The sequence below is a fragment of the Cetorhinus maximus genome, chromosome 11, assembly GCF_964194155.1.
Source record: "Cetorhinus maximus chromosome 11, sCetMax3.hap1.1, whole genome shotgun sequence".
NCBI lineage: Eukaryota > Metazoa > Chordata > Chondrichthyes > Lamniformes > Cetorhinidae > Cetorhinus > Cetorhinus maximus.
The window spans coordinates 51315157-51340289 of NC_135889.1; the positions used below are offsets into that span (position 1 = coordinate 51315157).

A 25133-nucleotide genomic window follows, 5' to 3' on the forward strand; every position below is an offset into this window, starting at 1 on the left:
CCTCTCCACTGTCGTACAGTTGTGTGGGGCTGCTCTCACCTCCATTCTTATCTATCTAATCATAGCCAGTATATCACTTGCAATTGCTTCTCTTCCTACTCCTGTACCATTACCCCTGATGTCTTCCAAGGATCTATCCTTGATCCCCTCCTATTTCTCATCAACATGCAGGTCTTTTGTGACACTATCTGAAAGCACTGTTAATTTTCACATGCATGATGATGACACCCACCTCGCGACCACCCTCTCGATTCCTTCCCTGTTGCTAAATTATCAGATCGCCTATCCAGTACTGGATGAGCAAATAGCTCAAAACAAATTAGGAAGACTGAAGGCATTACTTTCAGCCCTTGTTCTAAAATCCGTTCCCATGTCACTGACTGACTCCATCCCTCTTCCTGTCAATAATCAGAGACTAGAGAAGTCTGTTTGCAATCTTGGTATCATATTTGAGCCAGAGGTGAGCTTCCAACCACATTTAGGCCATCTGTTTCCTCCTCTGTAACATCACCTGGCTTGCCCTTTCTCAGCACATCTGCTAAAATCCACATCGATGCCTTTTTTTACCTCTAGACTTGACAATTCCAGCATATTCCTGGCTGGCCTTCCACATTTTGTCCTCTGTAAATTGAAGTCATCCAAAACTCTGCCCGTGTCATAACTCACACCAAGTCACGTTCACCTATCACCCTCATGCTTGCTGTTTTAACATTGGTTCCTGATCAAGCAGTGTCTTAATTTTAAAATTCTTATCCTTGTTTTCACTTCTCTCCATGGCCTCTCTCTCCCCCCCGCCCCCCCCTCTATCTGTAATCTTCAGCCCAACAACACCCTCAGGTATTTACGCTTGTCAGCTTCTGGCCTCTTAATCACCCCCAATTTTAATCGCTGCACCATTGGTGGCCATGTCTCCGGCTGCCTTTGTCCTTAGCTCTGGAATTCCCTCCATACACCTCCTTACCTCACTTTCCTCCTTTAAGAAACTCCTTAAAGTCTACCTCTTTCACCAATCTGACCTAATATTTTCTTATGCGGCATGGTATCGTATTTTGTTTTGTAATGCTCCTCTGAAGCACTTTGTGAAGTTTTATTACGTTAAAAGTATAAATATGTTGTTTTGGGTGTTGATAACTATTGCATTATTTTTCTAATGCCTTTGTTGAAAGTAACATTGTTGTGTATCTTTTCCTCCTTCCAAGTCTTTGTCAGATGCACTAATTTCACTCCAGATGGTTTATCCTCGACGGAACCTTTCAGCAGAACAATGGAGAAATGCCCAGTTATTAAGCCTAATCAGTGCTCCCAGCACCATGCTTAACCCTGCGCAATCTGACACGGTAAAATAAATTATGTATATGTCCAGCAACTGTTGTTTTAAGTTCAAAAAATTGGTTTGGAAATAATTTACTTTTGTCATGAACCTATTAATAATATTTTGGAAAATATTTTTCTTTTAAAATAGAGGTTTAGTCTGTGACTGTCTTAATTGGATTAAATCCAGCTAGTCTGTGAGCTTTGTGTACTAGTTTTGATATGTAAGAGAGATAGCGTGCATTTGCATTTTTTAGAATAGAGCATTCAAGAAGTAGTGTGAAAACTGATGCCTATCTAGCAGGTACCAAGCAATATGTTTATATTACTAATAAAATTGGTCCTATGAAAGGGGTTTCGTTGTTAATAGGTGACGTTCAGAGAGGCTGGCGAGATTTTGAGAATTTGAATTCAATCAGTGGTGGTAGGTATAACTTCAGTTTTTGGGTGTGCAGAGCAGAGGCAATGAGAGATCAAAAGGCAGCTGTAAGCCTCCAACTGGCTCCACAGCAACCAAAGTGAAAAGAACCTCATTTTGAATTCGTAAGGTGAAAATGCTTTGCCTGGTGTCTGGTTGAGTCTATGGGTTGCTGTTGCCTTAGTGGAGAATTAGTTTGGGAATTTGTTAAAAGTTATGATCGTAGTAATTTGTAGCCGTGTGTGTGTGTGTATAATATACCTGTGTAAATTAATAAAATGTTTCAATTAGTTTAATGTCAAGCCACAAGAACTGATGGTCTGATTCCTGAATTTAGAGTCACATCTCAAACATAACACTTAAAATTATAGGTTATAACAGTTGTTTAAAGTTTCCCTCTGGGATTTTTAAATTACTCCGCTTTGCCAACTGAATCAGTCATAACACTTTATTATTTCAGATGCCATGTGAATACCTATCTTTGGACACAATGGAGAAATGGATTGTTTGTAAGTATTGAATGCATGATGTGACCTGTCCTGTACTAGATAAATTCATCATGTAACCTAGTAACTCAAGGTTACATGAGCATAGGCATTTAGTTCCTCGAGCCTGTCCTGCTATTCAGTGAGACCATGATTTAATTTTGTGATCTAACTTTTTGCCCCGTATGCTTCAATAACTTTGGCTAACAATTTTTATCAACCTGAGATTTAAAATTAGCAATTGACCTAGCATCAGTTGCATTTTGAAGAAGCTAGTTTTAAACTTGTGCCATCATCTTGATGTAGAAGTAATTCTTAACTTCACTGCTTGAAAGACCTGACCATTTTTAAAAAAATGTCGCCTTGTCCTAAAATCCCCATCTAGTGGACATGGTTTCTCCCCTATCAGTTCTCCTTAATATCCTGTAAACTTTAATCAAAGTGTATTTTAATCTTCTAAATTCCATGGAATACAGCCCTAGTTTTGTGTATTCTCTCCTTGTAATTTCACTCTTAGAGCCCAGGTATCATTCTGGTGAATCTACGCTGTGCTCCCCTTTTAAGATTAGTACCCAGGCGGAACACAGTAATCCAGGTATGGTGCAACCAGAGCTTCCTATAGCTGCAGTAAGACTTCTTGTCCCTTGTATTCTAGTCCTCTAGATTTAATGGCCAGCATTCCATTAGCCTTTTTGACTATCTTCTGAACCTGCCCATGACATTTTAATCTATGTACATAGATCCTCAAGTCTCTTGTACTTCCATTGTTTCTAGCTTTTCACCATTTAGAAAGTATTCTGTTCTATCCTTTATTGGTCTGAAGTGGATGACCTCACTCTTGTGCACAGTAGTATCCATTAGCTACAGTTTTACCCATTCACTTAATTTATTAATATCTCTTCGTAATTTTGTTTCTGTTGACACTGATTATAATACCACCTATCTTCGTGTCTTGGGAAAAGTTGGATATGTGGTTTCTATCCCATCTAAGTTGTTAATTATGCAAAAAGTGTTTTTTTTTCAAAGCGGTGTAAATAAATGGAATTCCAGCATCTTTAATTTTTCAAGTCATTTTTGGAAGCACAGATTATGTTGGGTTCCATTTGAGAGTCTACCTAGTTTATCCTAATATTTTAATTATGAAACGAGACTGTAAGAAGTTGGCTGATGATTTGATTGAAAGTCTGCCCAATTGTGAGACTTGCATTTAATGATACTGTTATGAATGAAGAAACATTTGGAATTTATAGATATGAATATTGTGCATGTAAAACTATTTCAGTTGAAAGACTGATTTTTTAGGTCAGATTTTTTGTTCAACTTTGTGTAGCATCCAGTCATAATCGTACTGCAGTTTTCCCATGTCATGTCAAAAATAAGATTTTAAACCTGTTAAGTGCATATATTGCATTTTATTGAGGAAGAGCAGGAAAATTTTGAGCAATTAAATATCAGTCAAGGGAATAAACTTACCTCAAATTTGTACCCACTGTCTTCATTGGGCACTCCCGATCAGGCTTATATAGGTGTGATGAGCGATAGTGCTTCCTATTCCATCGCTGGCAAGCCTGTTTCTTAAATCAGACAATGGCCCCTCTGAGTTAGATTGTACTCAGCGCCTGCCTCATTTCAGCAAAAGAGAGTGCCTTCTACCTTTAAAATGACCGGTGGCAAAAAAATAATTTGTGGGCAGTTGTTGACTTAAATAGCATGTGTTAATCATTTAAGCTAAGCTAAAATTATATCTTAATCATTAGATATGATCAGTTGAAAGTTTCAAAACTCATTTTTAGACTAATGCATTTCAAAGAATTCAAGCACTGTGTGTTGGTCGATTAGACTGATTAACTCCAGTCCTAAAACTATCTAAAAATAAAGTTTGCCATATTCACTCTCAAACCCAAGAATAATTTTAAATGTGCTGCACTCCTGCCTTGGCCTGTCATTTGGGCTGCTGAAAGCATTGAAACCTATGTTATCTGCATATTTGCTCATGCAGAGCAATTTTAATAGAAGGGTGGACTCGTGAATTGCATTTTCAGAAGCAGCAGTGAGCTTTCATGTACCACTAAGGGGGAATTTGGAGAGGCAATATAAGGAGAGAGAGGAAAAGGACAGGGCAACCAGAACAAGTGACAGGGATGCAATATAGTCAGATGTTCAAAGGTAGTCAAGTTTTTATTTCAACAATGATTCCCTCATTCAGCTTCTGTTCAAATCATTTGTCAGCTAAAGAATAATAACCCAAAAGGTTTAAGAAGAAATAGAACGTAAGCTTAATGAAAATTATACATTCCCTGTGATCAGCTGGTCAGTCGCTTCTTATTCCATTGCTGTCTCAGATATTTATCAATTTCTATCATCTGCTTGGGAAAGAGGATACTTTCCGATGGGGTGAATAATTGATGCCCTACCTCAATAATTAAAAGAAATGCATTTCACTTAGTGATAAAGCAGGTGGCATTGATTTACATCATACTGCAAAATATTTCTTGTCTCCAAAATTCCAACAAACTCCTGGCTGGCCCCTCATATTTTACCATCTCTCAGTTTGAAGCCATCTGAGATTTTGCTGCTCATGTCCTTACTTGTACCAATTGCTGGTCACAGTGCTCCTCTGTGCTCACTGACTTACCCTCGCTCCGGGTTGAAAAATGTACTGGTTAAATAAAGCCTCAGTTTTAAAATTCTCATCCTTGTTGTCAAATCCATGCATGGACTCACCTCTTCCTATCTCAGGAACCTCCTTTAACCACTCAACCCTCCAAGATATTTGTGCTTATCAAATTCTGGCCCCTTTAACATTCCTGATTTAATTTGTCCACCATTGCTAGCCATACCTTTGCCTGCCTAGGTCCTAAGCTTTTGAATTCCCTCCCTAAACTTTGCTTTTCTCCTTTTAAAATGCTCCTTAAATCCTGCCTCTAAAGCAAGCTTTTGGCATCTGGCCAATTCCCTCATGTGGATCGGTGTCAAATTTTGCTTTATAACGCTCCTGTGAAGTGCTGTTGGATGTTTTATTACATTAAAGGCACTTTATAAATACAGGCTGTTATTGTTTTGTGAAACATTGATATACAGTTGATGCAAATATCATATAAAGATATTTTACCATTTTTTTTAGTTGGTTTTATCCTGTGCCATGGAAACCTGAACTCAGATGCAGCTGCTCTGAGCCTGTGGAAGATTGCCCTGCAGAGCAGCTCCTGTCTTGCCCTCTTCAGAGACGAGGTGTTCCATGTTCACAAAGTTGCAGAAGACTTGTTCATGAACATAAAAGGGTACTTTTTTCTTTGAATTTGGTAATTGTGCAAAATTCAATGCACCAATAGAACATTCATGTGTAATTTGTGAGTGTTATGAAAGTAAATCTTACCAAACTAACCAAACAGTTATATTGGAATATTGCTTTTATAAAGAACATGTTGTTGCAAATACAGTATTAATAATTACAAAAACAAAACTTTAGATAATGCTATTTAACTGTGTTGCTTGACAACAGTAAATGGTGTTCCTGGTATATATTGTGCGATGGTGTGTATAAAAATGTTCGGAGGATGGAGGGAGAAATATTTGCAAGAGCCGTCTGAATTGTTTAATGGATAAAAATGTTTCAAAACAACTTAATTGTAGAATTGCTATGATTCACAGTGGCGACAACAAATTGTAAATGTGGCTGTAAAGCTGCATTCACCATTTATCTTAGGTTGGGCAAAGGTTGGGGGATATTTATAAACTATTGGAATTCTGGTCAATATTTTTGCTTTTTGGATTTTTATTTAATGGATAATTATTAGTGATCTTACATAAATAAGCATTAATCTTGTGTTGTCATGTTTGCTTCCAAATTGTTAGGGTGGGCTGTAAAAGGAAAATTTGTTGCATTTGAGCTGCCCAGTTCTATTAAATTGCTTATAATGTTGCAAACAGCAGTAGCAAGTCTGAAGGTTGGGAGGTTTTTAGCAACCAGCAGAAGGCCACCAAAAATTTGATAAAAATGGAAAAAAATAGAATGAGAGTAAACTAGCCAGAAACACCAAAACAAATTGTAAGAGCTTTTATAAGTTTATAAAAAGGAATAGAGTTGCTAAAGTAGACACCTGTCTCTTAGGAGCAGATTCAGGAGAAATTATCATGGGGAATGAGGAAATGGCAGAGGCATTGAACAAATATTTTGTCTGTCCTCACTGTAGAAGACGCATAGATCATCCCAGAAATAGATGGTAACCTCGGAGCTCAAAACAATGAGAAAATTGGAAATTAATATCAGCGGACAAAAAGTGTTAGAGAAATTAAATGGACGAAAATCTGACAAATCCCCGGGCTAGCCATGGTTTTCCAAAATTCCTTAGATTTGGGAAAGGTACCACCAGATTGGAAGTTGGCAAATGTTACATTGTTTTTCAAGAAAGGAGGGAGAGAGTAAACCAGGGACTACAGGTCAGTTTAGCATAGCATCAGTTGTTGGGAAAATGCTGGCAATTATTATTAAGGAAGTCCTAACATGGTACTTGGAAAAGCATAATTTATTTTATTCATACTAACATGGTTTTACCAATGGGAAATCCTGTTTGACAAATTAATTAGTATTTTTGAGGATGTAACTAGTAGGGTAGATGAAGGGGAACAAGTCAATGTAGTATACCTGGATTTCCAAAAGGCATTCATAAGGTGCTGCACAAAAGGTTAATAGGCAAAATAAGGGCTCATGGAGTTAAGGGTAATATATTAGCATGGATAGCAAATTGATTAATAGAAAGCAGAATAGATGAGTGCAGCTCCAACAAAACTCAAAGCTTGAAGTAATCCAGGACAAAGCAGCCCGCTTGATTGGCACACCATCAAACACCTTCAACATCCACTGCCTCCACTACCGATGCACTGTGGCAGCAGTGTGTACATTCTACAAGATGCACTACAACAACTCACCAGGCTCTTGCGACAGCACCTTCCTAACCCACGACCTCTACCACCTAGAAGGACAAGGGCAGTAGAAGCATGGGAACACCGCTGCCTGCAAGTTCCCCTCCAAGCCTCACAACATCCTGACTTTGAACCATCGCTGTTCCTTCACTATCATTGGTCAAAATCTTGGAACTCCCTCCCTAACAGAACTTTGGGTGTACCTACACTACATGGACTCACTATACGAGTGGGCAACAAGATGGCAGATGGAGTATAATGTAGGGGTGTGTGAAGTTATTCAATTTGGTCCTAAGAATAGGAAAGCTGAATATTTTTTAAAAAGTGAAAAGCATATAAGTGTTGATTTCCGAAGAGACTTGGGTGTGCTTGTACAAGGAATGCAGCAAGTTAGCATGCTGATGCAGCAAGCAATTAGGAAGGCAAATGGCCTGTTGGCCTTCATTGCATGGGGATTAGAGTACAGGAATAATGAGGCCTTGCTGCAACTCCACAGGTTTTTGCTGAGGCCACATCTGGAATACTGTGTGCAGTTTTGGTGGTCTCATTTAAGAAAGGATACACTTGCATTGGAGGCGATACAGCGAAGGTTCGCTAAATTAATCCCTGTGGTGAGGGGGTTGTCCTATGATGAGAGACTGAGTAAATTGGGCTTATATTCTCTGAAGTTTAGAAGAATGAGAGGTGTATTCCAGTATGTGGTCTCAGCAAAAACCTGCAGAGTTGCAGCAAGGCTTATTTATAGCAATTTATAAATAATGCGCCAGCATGCTAACTTTCTGCATTCCTTGTACAAGCACACCCAAACTCTTCGAACATCAACACTTACATACTTCTCACCTTTTAAAAAATCTCATTGAAACCTACAAAACTCTGAAGGAGCTTATTTGGATAGACGCTGGGAAATTATTTCCACTTGTCGGAATCTAAAACATGGGGCAGGATAAGGAGCCGATTGTTTAGAACTGAGATGAGGAGAAATTACTTCACTTTGTGAATCTTTGGAATTCTACCCCAGAGAGTTGTTTATGCTCCATCGTTGAATATATTTAAGGTTGGAATAGACAGATTTTTGGTTTCAGGGAATCAAGGGATATGGGGAGCAGGCAGGAAATTGGAGTTGAAGCCCAAGATCAGCCACTATCATATTGAATGGCGGAGCAGGCTTGACGGTCATTTGGTCTACTCCTCCTATTTCTTGTGTTTTTTTGTTCTTACAAATTTTGCTCTTTTAGGCACAGACATATTTATGTCCACCCCAAAGATTTTCTAATTCTTGAAGTTGTTTCAATAATTCTTATAGAAAATCCAGAGAAACTTTACATATTGTATCCCCTAAATGGCCTTGGAGATAAATACATTTGGAAGATTATGCAGACTTAATTGTAGATAGCTGTAATAATTGGACTTGACTGCCACACAAGAAAATAAGATAAACTTACATAAAAGATGAAGTTCAGTTATTTTTTTAACTCAAGGTGCTTTCTTATGGTTTGTGTTTCCAAAATAAACACTTGATTAAATTATAAAGTTATAAAACTGAGCAAATATGGCAATGGCTTTATCTACCAAAAAAATCAACCCTTATTGTCTTCCTAATACTATACTGAATACTGAGTTTGTAACTCTCTCAAGTTTGATGAAATGTTTTTAAAAATTCACTTTGTCTTCCCAAAAACAAATGGATCATTTAAATTGTACAGTACTTCTTTTGATGCTTTTACAAGTTTAAATTATATTGTGATTATTTTGGATTTACAAGTGCTTGAAATTTAAATCCGAATCAACGATGGTTATCTTAACATGAGCTTGTACCTCATTTTCAGTTACAACAAACGTATAGCAGATATACGTGAATGCAGAGAGACGGCATTATCACACGCGTAAGTACACCTAAAGTTTGGTATTGAATGTAAACATTTCCGCTTACTGTGTAATTTAACATCCCCTCCTGCCATTTTAAAAACTGCAGCCAGGGTGAGCATAAGTTAGCAGTGTGACATCTAAAATTGTAGAATACGACAGCACAGAAACAAGCCATTCAACCAATCAAATATATGCTGATGATCTTTTTTGCATATGAGCCACCTTGTAATGCCAATATTTGTTTTACCCCAGTAACCTTTCCTAATCTTCTCAGGCTGCTGCTGAATTTCTTTTTTCAAGTACTTGGGGGGACTGTGCTTCAGCAACAGTTTGCAGTAGAAAATTTCATTTCCAACATCTGCTTCAAAAAAACTTGCCTTTTTAATTATCTTGAATTTATATTGCTTAGTTACCACGCAGTGGAAATAGTTTATCACCATTCACTCTTTGGCCCTTGATAACCTTCAAGGCGTCTACTTTATCAAAACGTGTAAAGGAACATGTTCACAGGCCCTCTGTTAGGATTTGCTGTATCTGGCTCATTGGTGCTTTGATTACAATGTAGTTCTCTGTGTTCAAAACTTTGATCAAGTAGACAGCATAGCTGTAGGTGCATTGCACAATTCATTCTAAAGATTTGGAGGATCCAGATGTGATTCAATAACTATTGAGTTTCAGTTATCATGAAATAGACCAGTCAATCTCTGCGGACAACCATCTTGTATTGTTGAATTCCAAAGATAAAAGTAATTCTGGTAATTCCTGAAGGAATCACCACACTATATCATTTGTGCTACTTAACCTATTTGAGATAACCATTACTTAGTTTGATCACGATGATTGACTTAATTAACAGATCTGAAATTATTTGAGTATTTTTTACCAGAAGGCTGAAGAAAAATCAATCAGGAGTGGAGATGAAATTAAGTACAATATAATTTGCCGTTTAGTCTTATGTTAGTTTTATGGGTGGAGAAAGTCACATTGATGACGTATGCAACAAGTAGATAAAACCTTAGCTCTTGTAAAGGGCACTGCGCCTCGAACTGATGCCTAAATGGCCAAGCAACTTTCTTCTAAACGATAGTCCAACTCCCCAAAGTGGAACTGTTATTATTGGAAAAATCATTTTATGTATGAGTACCAGCAGAAATATTATGCTAGTAAGTTAACCAGTAAATAAAACACACATTTGTTTGCCTTGTGGACTCTCTAGGGTACAACTAATTTAATATTCATGAGGGATGGGGAAAAACAAGACCTCCAGTTAAATTCCACAGTTCCAAATTGTGAATGATAGTAAATCCTGAGGCGTGAAATGTGTGCATGTGTGTATGTTGATCTCTGCCAGCCTTTTGATTTATTTTTTTTTTTTTGTCGTCTTGTAGGGAATTCTATCCCTATTTAGTCAAATAGACTGCCTGTACAGAAATGTGTAAGAAAATTTCATCCAGTTCATTTAGGAACTGGTACCATAAATGCTCATGTAAAAGTCAACTCCCTGACCTTTTGGCTTAAAAAAACATAATTTTTCATAAACCTTGTAAAAGTTGATCAGTTTTTCAGGGATAAAACTGCGTTGTGATTATTAATTACCTACAGGTAATTACTACATTTCATTAATTTAAATGCACACACAGGAACTCTTAGATTTTCCTTCCGCCAATTCTAGAGACAATCTTCCACTCAGTCGACAAGACAAATGTATACCACATGATCTATCACGATGCCTACAAAAAAGAATGACAAGTATGCTGCTCAATTTAGATTGGAGGAAAACATAGCAGAATGGGTTGGCGAGCATTGACAAAATGGTCATCACCTACGGGAGCCATCTGACTCTATGCCCTCAGAGAACTGAAGAAAGATGGTATTTCAAAATTCAAGGCCAGTGCCGGGTGATGCACAAGATTCATGAAAAGGCGCAATTTAGTATTTGTCAGAAAGTGAAAATTTCACAGCATTTGCCACTTGAGCTCGAAGATAGAATCATCAAATTCCACTGTTTTGTCATCTGACAGAGAGAGAATTCATATCAATTGGCCTGCATTGAAAAAATAAATGAAACACCAATGAACTTCATGCCAGTTATCAAGACTGTTACAAAGATTAATGAAAAAACTGTCCTTGTAAAGATGACTGGCCATGAGAAGACATGAATCGCAGTAGTTCCATCTTGTATGGCGGATGGTGCAAAATTAAAGCCGATGGTGATATTCAAGCATAAAACTCTCCCCAAAGAGAAATTTCAGAAAGGCGTTGACATCCATGTTCATGAGAGAGACTGGATTGATGAAGGCGTTTGCAAGACATGGATCAAAGAAGTGTAGAATTTGATACCAGGAAGACTATGTAAAGAACAAAGTTTGCTTATGTGGGACATGTTGTGATATGAGATCAGCCAACATTGTGCCACATATCCTGGTGGTCTTACAAGTTTTGTTCAGCTCTTGTATATGTGTATAAATAAACCTCTCAAGAACAGTATCCAACAGATGTGGAACTATTGGATGTTGGAAGATGAAAAAACCTTCACTAAAGGTGGAAATGCGAGCACCCTCACTAGCAACATTGTGCCATTAGGTCATAGATGCTTGGAATGAACTTGTCAAAAAAATCATTTCTAAGATGTGGAATATTGAATGCGCTCGATGTTACAGAGGATGATTACTTCTGGAATGATGATGCTGAGGTTACCAGAACTACTACTGATGATGAAGGCAAGGAAGATGAATACGACATACGACCAAGCTATTGGGATGACTTATTCAATGATAGCAATCAGATCATTTCGAAGAAATTTAATGTGAAGTGTTGTCTTTCACTTGTTTTGGTATATATTTATATTGTGTTGGATGAAATGTATACAGCTTGTAATATTATAAAATGTTAGATAATTAATATGAATTCTTTAGTGTTCTTTTTACTTTAATCCATTGTGACAGTCTTTTTTGGGCACAAATATAGCATGTATCAGCCCCTCAAAAACATTACCCTGTAAAAGTCAACCCCATAACTTTTGGCCTAAAACATTGATTTAAAAAATTGTATTTTTACACAAGTATACATGGTATCTGCTTGGTATACATGGTACTTAAAGTACATTTTGTTCACAGTTAAACTTCTCTACCTGTTGCTTTTCTAATTAACAATATTTATTTTCATTGATTATACTTTTCCCCTCTTTAGTGGTCCACTGCACAGAGAGCGGCGCAAATTTTTGCGGTCTGCTTTAAAGGAGCTTGCCACTGTTCTTGCTGACCAACCAGGGTTACTAGGTCCAAAGGTACTGAATTTGTAATTCCAATATATTATTTTCTTCCAAAATCGAGTAAGCCTAACACCTAATATTCCTTGTGCAATTCATGTTGATAGTATCTGCTGTACTTGCTGAAGCCAGGAATACACAGCCTTGCTGCCTTAGTATAGTGAAAACAAAACTGTACTTGTTTCTTTTGGGCTTCATATCCTGATTTGCACAGATGTGTGCTATGCAATATGTCCATAGTTTTAAAAACTTAGACCTGAAATTGGTTATTACATTAGAAAATTGATTCCCCACAGTCCCCCCTCTAAACACATTTAAAGTGGTTTAGAGAAATGTATTACTCGAATATAGTGTTAAAGCCAGTGCCTTCATCCACTCCTCCAACAGCGACTTCATAGCAAATATTTGTAATTGGATTTACCAATCAAGATTTTGTTTAACATTACACACCAGACAACAGCAACTCAGATGGTGAGCAATTAGTTTCCTTGCTGAACACACATCTGTTGAAGCGATGTGAAAATCCATAATTTCTGAAATAAGGTTAAGAAAACAACCATTTTGATTTTGCCAGTCCTGGGAGTTGAGGCAGGCACTGTTTTTAGATAGTTATCAAGTCTAGGACAAGTAATTTTGGACAATAAAGGCTCAGATGAAAATTTGAGTGAGCATATGGCTTAGCAAACCACTTGAGCAATTGGGGATGGGCTATAAATGCTGACATTGCTAGCCAGCTCACCTCTTGTGAGTGAATAAATAAAAGTTATATTTTGAGACGAAACAGATTGTAAGTGTTTCTATTGGTCTGTTAAATAGAAAGAGATTGATGAAAGTAAACGCGGGCCCATTAGAGGCAGTGACAGGTGAAGTTATAATGGGGAATAAGGAAATGACAGATATTAAACAAATACTTTATATATGTATTTGCCTTCACGACAGGCGACACAACATTCTAAAAGTAACAGGGAACCGAGAGTCTAGCGAGAATGAGGAACTTAAAGAAATCAGGAAACAATAGTACTGGAGAAATTAATGGATGTAAGCGATGACAAATCTCTGGATCTGGAAGAGGTGCATCCTAGGGTTTTAAAAGAGGTATCTGCAGAGATAATGGATGCATTGTTTTGATCTTCCAGAAATCCTTAGATTCTTGAACAGCTCCCAGGGATTGAAAACTAGCCATCTTAACCCTGCTATTGAAGAAAGGATGAAGAAAGAAAATACAGAACTATTATTCAATTATCCTAACATCAGCACTAGGCAATATGCTTAAGCCTATTAATGGGAATCATTAGCTACAACACCTTATATTTATATTGCGCCTTTAGAATCAAGCCTGATTCATTTGGCAGCACTCTCACCTCTGAGTCAGAAGGTTCCTGGTCTAAGTTCCATTCCAGGACATGAGCACAAAAATCAAGGCTTCCAGTATAGCACTGAGATTGCTGCACTGTCTGAGATGCTGTCATTCAGATGAAACATTAAACCAAGGCCCCATTTGCCCTCTTAGATGGATGTAAAAGATCCCATCACAGTTTTCGAAGAGGAAAAGGGGAGCTATTCCTGCTGTCCTGACCAATGTTTATCCCTCAATCAACATCACAGAAAAAAATATTCTGGTTATTCTCCCCTTGCTTTTTGTGGGAGCTTGCTGTGTGCAAATTGGCTGAAATGTTTCCTAAGTTACAATGATTGCTCAAAACTACTTAACAGCGTATGATCATAGACTAGACCCCTAAGTTGTTAGTAAGATCCGGTTAGAGACATTATCAGCAGTTTGATAACTGAGCAACAGCGGGGGAGTTAAGAGAAGTAGTAATCTTAATATGATTAAGCAGGATCAACATCAAATTATGAAAGAACAGTTGTGATTGACAACTATTAGTTTTTTGAGGATGTAATTGGTAAGATGGATGGGGAAGCCAGTGGATGTAGTGTAGATTGATTTATTGAATGTGGTACTATGGAAGAGTTTATTATGCAAAATTCAAATTCATGCATTGAGGGTTGTTTAATGGACAGAAAGCAGAGTAGGAATAAATGGGACATTTTGGGGTTGGCGTGCTGTAACTGGTGGGGTGCCGCAAGGATCAGTAATTGGGCCTTAACTATATGTCACCTATATTAATGACTTCATTGTGGAATGAAGGGCAATGTATCATAGTTTGTTAATACAAAGTTAGGTGAAAATGTAGTGAGGGTGCAAAGAGACTGCAAAGGGATATGGACAGGTTAAATGAGTGGGCAAGAACATGGCAGATGGAATGCAATGTGGCAAAGCATGAAGTTATCTATTCTGGTGGGAAAAATAAAGCAGAATATTTTCTGAATGGTGAGCAATAGGGAAATGTTTATATACAGAGGCACCTGGATGTCCTTGTACATGAATCACAAAGTTAACGTATAGTTACAGTAAGCAGTTCATAAGATAAGTGATGTTTGGTTTTATTATGAAGGAATTGGAATGTAAGCATAAATGATGCCTTACTGCAATCAGTCAGGGCATTTGTGAGGCCACAGGTGGACTACGATGTGTAATTTTGGTTGCCTCTAACTAGGAAGACCTACTTGCCTGAGGGATTGCAACAAAGATTCATCAGCCTGGTTCCTGCAATGTGGGGATTACTGTAAGAGGAGCCTATGAGTAGACTAGGCCTATATTCCCTGGAGTTTAGAAGAATGAGAGGTGAACTAATTGAAAAACACACAATTCTTAAGGGGCTTTACAGGGTAGATGCTGAGAAAATGTTTCCCTGATGGGGAATCTAGAACATGGAGCCAAAGTCTCAGAGTAAGGGGTTGACCATTTAGGACTGAAGAGAAATTTCTTCACTCAGGGGTTGTGTATCTTTGGAATTCTCTAACCCAGAGTGCTCTGGCTGCCTAGTTGTTGAGTATGTTCAAGACGGGTGATAGATTTTTGGACACTAAAGGGATTAAGCGATATGGGGATAGTGTGGGAAGATGGAATTGTGGTAGGAGATCAGCCAAGATCTTGTTGAATGAAGAGCAGGCTCAAGTTCCTATCAGCAGGAATCTACTGACGGCCTCTGGTGAAAATATTAAGGCCACAAACCCAAGTCTACCTTGATAAATCAGATTTGATTGTTAAGCATTATTGCTGGTGATTCAGAACTATTTTTATATTTTGCCGCAGAAGTTGTTCTACTCAGCAGTTAACAGCCACCGTGTTCTTGAAGTTAATGTTAATTCTTGTAGCTCTAGTTTTTTTTCATTACCACTGTTTCAGTTGAGTATTTTTCTACAAGTCCAGTGCTCAAAGTTTAGAAGTCGAAACAATTTGTTTGGACAAGTTGAGGTCTGTGCTGCACCCTCTCGAACCAACTAGAGGCAACCAAAAGTCGCTTAGAGTAAAAATAATGAACTCTTTCACATCGTCTTTTGACTTTCCTGTTTCCTCTTTTTATATGGAGGTAAAATGAGACCCAGCAACTCTTTGAATCTCTGTATCTAGCATGAGATTTGAATTTCTGCTCGACAAGCTCTGCACCCTCCACTTTAAGTCACAGCTTGTATTGGTCTGACATTTCTAGTTTATAAAAGGTGTTTGAATTTCATCAGGCACATAAGATCTTTCTTCAGTGTTCATCTTCGAAATTTACAATCTGGACTAGTCTGCAATTTGAACGAAAAATTGACGAGACGATTGAGGTTAATACTTAAATGTATGTAATAATTGGTTTTATAAAGATTTTCGCAGACCCTGAAGTGTGTGTATAAATTAGATAATTTCTGCAATCTAGTTGACATTGCCCAAACCAATTATTCGCATCACAACAAACTTGTTCACTCAATTTTATATCACTTATAAAGGCAAATTACAGCTAATATTCCAAACAAGCAGAATGTAATTCTGTTATTTCTTGAGACCGGTAACCAGACTCTCTCCTTTTTAGGCACTCTTTGTCTTCATGGCTCTATCTTTTGCACGTGATGAAATTATCTGGCTGCTTCGTCATGCAGATAACATTCCAAGAACAAGAAACAGTGATGATTTTATAGACAAGTAAGTAACATTGTGTTAATTTTATAATTTTTAAGGCACTGTTATGATTCTTTTAAGTGCTAGTCAGGACTGAGTGTGTTCAAGATAGGTCTTTTGAAGAAAGGTTGAGGACAGTAGTTTTGAAATGAAGAGGACAGCTGAGGTTGTTTAGTACACTAATAGGAAAAAGAAGGGAGGATATCTTTGTACATTGAAAATCTGGGTTTAAAAAATTGTGATCAGTCAGTGTCAGTAGTGCACTGCACCAGACTGATTTTTTACGAACGTATGTACATACGAATTAGGAGCAGGTGTGTAGGCCATTCAATGCCTTGAGCCTGCTCTGCCATTCAGTGAGATCATAACTGATCAGATTGCGGCCTCCAGGCCACTTTCCTTCCTATCCTCTCTACCCTTTGCCTCTCTTGTTAGTCAAGAATCTGTCTACCTCTGCCTTAAAAAAAATTCAATGACCTCACAGATTCACAACCCTCTGAGAAAAAAATTTCTTCTCACCACCGTGTTAAATGGGAGACTCCTTATTTTTAAACTGTGTTCCCTAGTTCTGGTCTTTCCCACAAGGGAAAACATCCTCTCAGCATACACTCTGCCAAGCCCCCTCAGGATCCTATATGTTTCAATAAGATCACCTCACATTCTTACAAACTCTAATGGATATAGGCCCAACTGTCCAACCTTTCCTCATAAGATAACCCCCTCATCACGGGAATCAGTCGAACGAACATTCTCCAAACTGCATCTAATGGAATTATGTCCTCCTTTAAATGAAGAGACCAAAACTATATACAGTACTCTACATGTGGCCTCACCAATACCCTACACAAATGTAGCAAAAATCTCTACTTTTATATTCCATTCTCCTTGCAATAAACGACAATATTCCATTTGCCTTCCTATTCACTTGTTGCACCTGCACACTAGTTTTTTGTGATTATGCACCAGGACACCCAGATCCCTCTGTACTTTGGAGTTTTGCATTCACTCTCCATTTAGATAATATGCTGCTTTTCTATTCTTCATGCCAAAGTGATAAGTTTACATTTTCCCACATTAACTCCATCTGCCAAATTTCTGCCTGCTCACTATCTCCCTTTGCACTCCTTTTGTCCTCTTCACAACTTACATTCCTATCTATCTTTGTCATCAGCAAATTTAGTAACGATATATTCGGTCCCTTCATCCAAATCAGTGAAATAGATTGTGAATAGTTAAGGCCCCTGTGGCACTCCACTCGTTACATTCTGCCAACCCATTTATGCCTACTCTTGTTTCCTGTTCGTGAACCGATCCTTGATCCTTTGCCTTGAGGACTTGGGCTTAAGTCTAACCCAAGCTGTCTCATCTCTGCTGGCTGTAAGGATTCTATAAGAAATGAATAGGCATGCTCTCAAAGCAATTCCTACTAGGTATGAGTGCAATAATAGTACTGACCCTAGTTTACACTAAATTAACAGTCTTGCTTGAAAAGCATAAAAATGATTGTGTACAAAGTGGGAAAAATTCACTTGATGTAGTATGTTTATTCTTGGGTTAGAGCAAGGTAATGGGGCTTTATTCTGCTACTGCCCTGTACTATGTTTAACCTGAGAATGCTTCATATGTGCATTGGATGACAAAATGAAAGAAAAAAAGTAATTTTAATAAATGAGATTATTATTAAATATTGGGATTTAGAGGGGCTTGAGTGTCCTTGTACATGAATCACGGAAAGTTAACTTACAGAAAACAACAAGCAGTTAGAAAGGCAAATGCTAAGTATTGCGATTTAAGAGTAAGCAATAAAAAGAGCTTCGGTGAGACCACACAATTTTGCCTCTGTACCCAAGAAAGTGCATGGTTGTCTTGGAGGGAGTGCAACAAAAGTTCACTTGTTTGATTTCTGGGATGAGAGAGCTACCCTATGAAGAGAGATGGGCCTAATATTCTCTGGAATTCAGAAGAATGAGAAGTGCTCTCATTTAAAAATTTAAAATTCCTGAGGGCTTGACAAAGTAGATGTTGAGAGGCCATTTCCTCTGGTTAGAGAGTCTGGGGATCATAGTCTGAGGTTGAGGGATTGACCATTTCGGCGTGAGATGAAAAATTTCCTCACTTAGGTCTGTGACTTTTGGAATATCTGCCCAGAGGGTTATTTGTGTTCAGCTGGTAGATATATTAAAGACTGAGATTAAAAGAGTTTTGGGAATTAAGGAATATGGGAGTAGGGCAGGAAAGTGGAGATAATGTAAATGTTCATCCATGATCGCATTAAATGGCACAGAAGGCTTGAATGGCCATATGGTTTACTCCTCTTATTTCTTATGTTCTTAAAGTGTCCCATTACCCAGCACTGGCATTCTTCGCTTTTATAAGAACAAAATTCATTCCCATTTTATAAATAGTGATTGTTGTAAACTGTCGAAAACATTTTTAATAGCTGCAATATGCTTGTTGAATCGGTGAGCTGACGGCGATGGAGATGTCAGTGGTTTAAAACTGCAACTGTCCAGAGAGAGTGCAAGTTTGTTTAACATTCTAAATTGTTTTTGCTCTATACTACACAATTAATTGGCTGGTATGTTTTCAAACACAGCATGACAAGGTAAATTGAACATCGATGGTGGTTAGTTTGATTTGTTCGTAAATTTGCTAGTTGTAGCAATAAGTCAAGTGGAAAAGTTAGATAAATATTACTTTTAAAATTATTTAAACTATCTGTTTCTTTGAAAGATGCTTCTGTACAATTCGACAATTCATTTGAAATTTGTTTAAAATTAATATCTCTTTTTGAACCCTTTTAGACACGTTGCTGAACTGATCTATTACATGGAAGAGCTCAGAGCACATGTGCGCAAGTATGGACCAGTGATGCAGAGATATTATGTGCAATATTTGTCTGGTTTTGATGCAGTGGTGCTGAATGAACTTGTGCAGGTAAGATTATTGCAGAGTATTAGTTAAATGCAGGTAGTGTTAAAGTATGTTAAAGTAGTGACAAAGAACATGCATTAACTATGGCTATGCAAATGATTCTGAACAAATCCTAAATCCTTTTAATCTTTTGTTGAACATGTCAATCTACAACCAGTTATTTATTTTATAGGCACCAGCAGTAGAATCCTTAAACTGCTCATCTGTTTATAATACAGTATGAATTTGAGTCCAGCTTGGAAAATGCTGAAGTTCTAAATTAAAAAGTGGTGAGGCAAGGAAAGAATTATGTTTTTTTTTTTCTCCCTCTACCTCCTTCCATGCGCATGTTTCCGCTCCCTCTGTTCCTGTACATGTGCTCAGTGTATAAGTTCTGCGTAACTCTTTTGGGCTGGCTCTATTTTCCGCACTCTCCTTTGTTGCTATCAACTAAGGCCATGTGAACTGCACACGGGGCAGTCATACTGCTGGGCATATCCATTAGATGCTCAAACAGTCCAGAGGAAAATAGAAAAGCAATGTCAACAAATTGCTGAGAAGTACAAAGCATAGAGCAGCAGTCATAGTGAATTTCGACCATCCTAATATGAACTGAGATAAAACCAGTGTGAAAGGTATAGAAGGCATAGGTTTCTCTCTCAATTTTGGGACTACCAAATCTAAACCCCCTGGATGCTAAGGAGCATGAAGGATAAGTTAAGGCAATAAAAGGGAGGCTATTGTTAGATACTGAGAACTCAATATTGCAGAAAGCCTGGAGGAATATAGTAACTGGTGAAATTAAAAAGGAAACCAGGAAAGAGATGTGAAAAAATGTTGATGAGTGAAATCAAGGAAATCCCCAAAATGTTTTGGAAATACATGAAGAACATAAGTAGTAAGAGCAGGAGCAGACCACATGGCCCATCGAGCCTGCTCTGCCATTTAATACGATCATAGCTGATCTTAGGCTTCCCTTATCCCTTAATTCCCTGAGACACCAAAAATCTGTCTATCCCAGCCTTAAATGTATTCAACGATAGAGCATCCACAGCCCTCTGGGGTAGAGAATTCTAAATATTCACAACACTGAGTGAAGAAATTTCTCCTCCTAAATGATTGGCCCCTTATCCTGACACTGTGCCCCATCTTTTAGATTCCCCAACCAATGGAAACAATTTCTGTGCATCCACCCTATCAATCCCCTTCAGAATTTTGTAGGTTTCCACGAGATCTCCTCTCATTCTTCGAAACTCCAGAGAACATAAGCCCAAGAAGAGTAGGAGGATAAATAAGGAAAGAATAGGGTCTATTCAAGACCAAAAAAGTCGTGGACATGCTTCTTAATGAATACTTTGAGCCAGTCTTCACAAAAGAGGTGGACAAGCAGATATTGTAGTTGAGGAGGAGTGTGAAATATTGAATGGGTAAACATACAGAGGAAATATTAGGAGATTTGGCATCTTTGAAAGTGGATAAATTGTCAGGCCTGGTGAAATATATCCCAGGTGCTAAGAAAGTCAAGGGAGGAAATACTGGAGGCTCTAACCATTTTCCAGTGTCCTCTGGCTACAGGCAGACTGGAGGACTGCTAATGTTGTATCGTTTTTTAAAAAGGGAATAGCCTGAGTAATTACAGACCAGTCAGTCAAATCTTGTTTGTAGGCAGATTGTTGGAAAAAGCTCTTGGGGACAGTATAAATCATTTATATAAAAAGACATTGTTTAATCAATGGCAGTCAGCATGGGTCTATTTTAAAGGAAGATCATGTCTGACTAACTTAATTGAATTTCTTGAAGAGGGAAATGAGGAGGGTGGATGAGGGTAGTGCATTTGATGTAGTTGACATGGCTTTTGACAAGGTTTCACATGGAAGACAAGTCAGAAAAGGAAAAGCCCATGGGATCCAAGGAAAAGTGACAAATTGGATCCAAAATTGGCTCAGAGGCAGAAAGCAAAGAGTAATGATCAAGGGCAGTTTTTGTGACTGCAAGTCTGTTCTTGTAGGGTTCTGCAAGGCTCAGTACTACGTCCCTTGCTTTTTGTGCTTTATATTTCAATGATTTAGACTTAAATGCAGGCAGCATGATGAAGTTTTCAGGTGATACAAGAATTGGCTGTGGGGTAGTTGATAGTGAGATTGTAGACTGCAGGATGATATCATCGAGCTGGTCAGGTGGGCAAATGGAATTCAATTTGAAGATAATGCATTTGGGTAGGTCAAACACGACAAGGGAATGGACAGTAAATTGTAGGATGCTGAGTAGTGTAGAGAAACACATGGACCTTGGTGCGCATGTCCACAGATCCCTGAAAGTAGCAGGGCAGGTAGATAAGGTGGTTGGTTACGAAGGCATCTTTTATTTGCTGAGGTACAGAAAATAAAAGCAGAGATGTTATGCTGGAACTATACAAAACACTAGTTAGGCCACAACTAGGTACTGCATACTTGTTGCCATATTACAGGAAGGATTTGTGAGGATATTGCCAGGAAAGAAAGACAGACTTGAATTTATAGTGCTTTGCATGACCACTGGATGTTTCAAAGCAGGTTACAGCCTTTGCATTTTGCAGTGTAGTCACTATTGTAATGCAGGAAATGTGGCAGCCAATTTGTGCACAGCAAACTCCTACAAACGGCAATGGGATAATGAGCAGAAAATTAGTTTTTGTGATTTTGATTGAGGGCTAAATATTGGCCAAGACACCAGGGATAACTCCTTTGCCCTTGTTGGAATGGCATCATGAGATCTTTTACATCCACCCGAGAAGGCAGATCGGGCCTCATCCGAAACACGTTTCATCTGATGATGCAGCACTCCCTATGATTACTTAATTGGAGTGTCAGCCTTGATTTTTCTGCTCAAGTAGTGAGATTTGAATCTGGAACTTTATGATTCAGGGGTGAGAGTGCTACCAACTAGGCCACAGCTGATTCTCCATGGCGGAATAGTGAATTTTAGCTATGACGAAAGATTGTATAGGCTGAGGCCACTTTCTTTGGAACACAGAATATTGAGGGGAGATTCAGTTATGTATAAAATTGAGGTGCCTAGACATATTTGATAGGGAGGACCTGCTTCCCTTTACAGAGACATCAGTAACCAGGGGCATAGGTTTAAGGCAACTGGCAGAAGAATTAGAAAGAGTTGAGTAGTTTTATTCACCTAGATAATAGTGGGAGTCTTGAATTCACTGCCTGAAAGTGTGGTAGAGGCATAAACCCCCATCACCTTTTAAAAATAGTGGATGTATACTTGAAATACCATAACCTACAGGCTTACAGACCAAAGGTTGTAAAGTGGGAGTAGGCTGGATCAGGGCTTCTTGACTGAGAGAGGCATGATGGTCTGAATGGCTTCCATAAATTTTCTGTTTCTATGTTTCCTTTCACCTGTGTGCAAGGTTCCTGTGCAAATTAGTGCTTGAATGCACTACGTCGCTCTGTAGTGCATTGTTCTTTGCTTCAAACTGCTGTCTCCTTGTTCCAGTTTAGCTCTTGTTGTACCATGCGGTCTCTGCTTGCCCACTTTTGCTGCACACATGCTCTTTCTTGCCTCCTCATGTTTCTATTTTCTCAACAGCTGTGTCTCTCCCCTGCACCCACCCCCCGCCCCAACAACTTCAGTCTGCTTGCCTCCCTCCCTGTGCTCACATGCGCCCCACCTCTTCTGTGCTCTCAACTGTCTGTGAGGTCGGGGAGAGGGGGCAGGGATGAAATATAAGTTATCTTTCCTGTACATATAGTTTCAACACATCTACAGTACAGAGATCAAAACGAAAAATCTGATTAGACAAAGGCACATAATATCACCTGTTGGTGGCTTTGTGATGTACAACTATAGTAAATATTTATTAAAATATTAAGGGACTATTGAGAAATTATTTTTTGAATAAAGCTGTGTGTTTCTGGAAATTTTACATGCAATGTAGCTGTATAGCCAGTAGATGGAGTATGAAACTTGTCAATTTGTCAGTTGTACATTGGGCAGAAAAGGACAGTTTTATTTTCATTCTGTATCTTGTAAAATGTGAAAAATACATAAAATAATGATTTTAACTTTCCACTTTTGGAAAATATTATGTTTGCTCCGCAGTTTATATTAACGATTCACAGTTGTCCATTGTGCCGACATGTTTAGCATGTAGATCGTTGCTCTCTAATAGGTTTATGGAAGAAATTTCTAAAACTCAATGTTGCAGTGATTGAAGTATCTGTGTTTGGCATCTTCACATGTCCCTGAAGTTGAACAGGCTACATATTACTTCTTAAGGGAATAATGGCCCAAATCTTCTGAGACCCAGAGTGGACTTAAGTTACTGATGTGCATCAGGACCCTGTAGAAGTCCTGGTGTGTCATCAGACGCTGTCCAGGAAGTTTAAAATTCCGATGAGCTGATTTTATGCTGCCAGGGACACCATGTGAAAGTCTCTTACACTAATTTCAATGTCTGAGACTTGGGCTAGAAACGTGGTGCTTACCCAGATACTTACCCTGGAAATGTTAGACTGTTTAATCTCTGGTGTAACTCAGTGATTAACAGCATAGCTCAACCCACCAACCCCTGCTGGATACCCCTGCCCTGCTCCCCCACACCCCCCACCACCTAACCCCTGTCCAAAGTGACTCCTTGATCCAACCTGACTGAACTACACGCACCCACCCTACCCATCCACTCCACTGACTCATCTCACCCCTTCACCCAGCCCCTTGGCACCCCCCATCAGTGTGCACAGCAATACCATTGACTGGAATATCTGGGTCTATGTGAACAGAGTACCTCTGTTTGAAGGTGTATTTGATAGGTGGCAGTGTTGTCTGCAGTGAACCACTCCCGCATGTTGTACAAGGTCTGCATATGCATCAGTGCTTCAGTTCATTTTTTGCACACCTAGAAGGTATTCACTTAGTCTCCATGTTGTATAGTTATTTGAATTTTGTTGAGAGTTTTTAATTTTAATCATTTAAATCCAGCTTCCATTTATTCCTCTATGTTGCATCCTGCATATAGCATAACGGTAATGTTACTGTATCAGTAATCCAGAAACCTAGACTAATGCCCAGATACATGAATTTAAGTCCCACGATGGCAGATGGGGAATTTAAATTCAATTAAATAAATCAGAAATAATAATCTCAGTAAGGGTGACCATGAAACCACTGAATTGTTGTTAAAAACCCATCTGGTTCATTAATATTTTTTAAGAAAGGAAATGAATGCTGTTCTCACCTGGTCTGGCCTACGTGTGACTCTAGACCCACTGCAATGTAGTTGACTCTTTACTGTGCTCTGAATTGGCCTAGCAAGCCATGCAGTTGTTTTAAACTGCCATGAAAAAGTCAAATAAGAATAAACAGGGCAGGCCACTTGGCATCGACCCAAGCATCAGATATGACAAAGACACTCTCAGCGAGTTCACCTCAGTAGCATCTGGGGACTTGTGCCAAAATTGGGAGAGCTGTCCCACAGACTGGTCAAGCAATAGCTTGACAGGTATGATTCTTTGAATATGACTGTCAGACAACATCCCCAACCCCCTACTTCACCAGAGGTGGCAGCATAGTGATACACACTCAAGAACCAGTGGCCCTGGGAGTCTTCAACATTGATTCCAAACCCCATGGGTCTTGTGGCATATTGTCAAACATGTGCAAGGAAACTTTGTGCCAATTACTGTGTACTGCCCTCCCTCAGCTGATGGATCAGTACTTTCCTCATGTTGAAAAACATCTGGAAGAGGCAATGAGGGGAGCAAGGGGACAGAATGTGAGGGACTTCAATGTCCAACATAAAGTGGCTTTGTAGCACCTCTATTGAATGAGCTGGCTGAGTCCTGAAGGAAAAATGTGCATAGCAGGTCAGGTGGTGAGAGAACCAACAGGAAAGAAAAACTGACTTGATATCGTCCTCAGCAATCCATCTGTCACAGATGCATTTGTCTG

At 38.7% G+C, this 25133-nt stretch overlaps 1 protein-coding gene across 2 annotated transcripts in view; it reads left to right on the plus strand.

Annotated features, from left to right (window-relative positions):
• nckap1 (NCK-associated protein 1) overlaps positions 1-25133 on the plus strand; it is a 210791-nt gene that overhangs the window by 77024 nt on the left and 108634 nt on the right. For both annotated transcript variants that reach the window (XM_078551916.1, XM_078551917.1), the window contains exons 7-13: positions 1200-1337; positions 2190-2238; positions 5339-5495; positions 8964-9020; positions 12193-12289; positions 16189-16298; positions 19079-19211. In XM_078551916.1, the coding sequence (XP_078408042.1) occupies positions 1200-1337; positions 2190-2238; positions 5339-5495; positions 8964-9020; positions 12193-12289; positions 16189-16298; positions 19079-19211 (741 nt within the window). The remainder of the gene's footprint in view (positions 1-1199; positions 1338-2189; positions 2239-5338; positions 5496-8963; positions 9021-12192; positions 12290-16188; positions 16299-19078; positions 19212-25133) is intronic.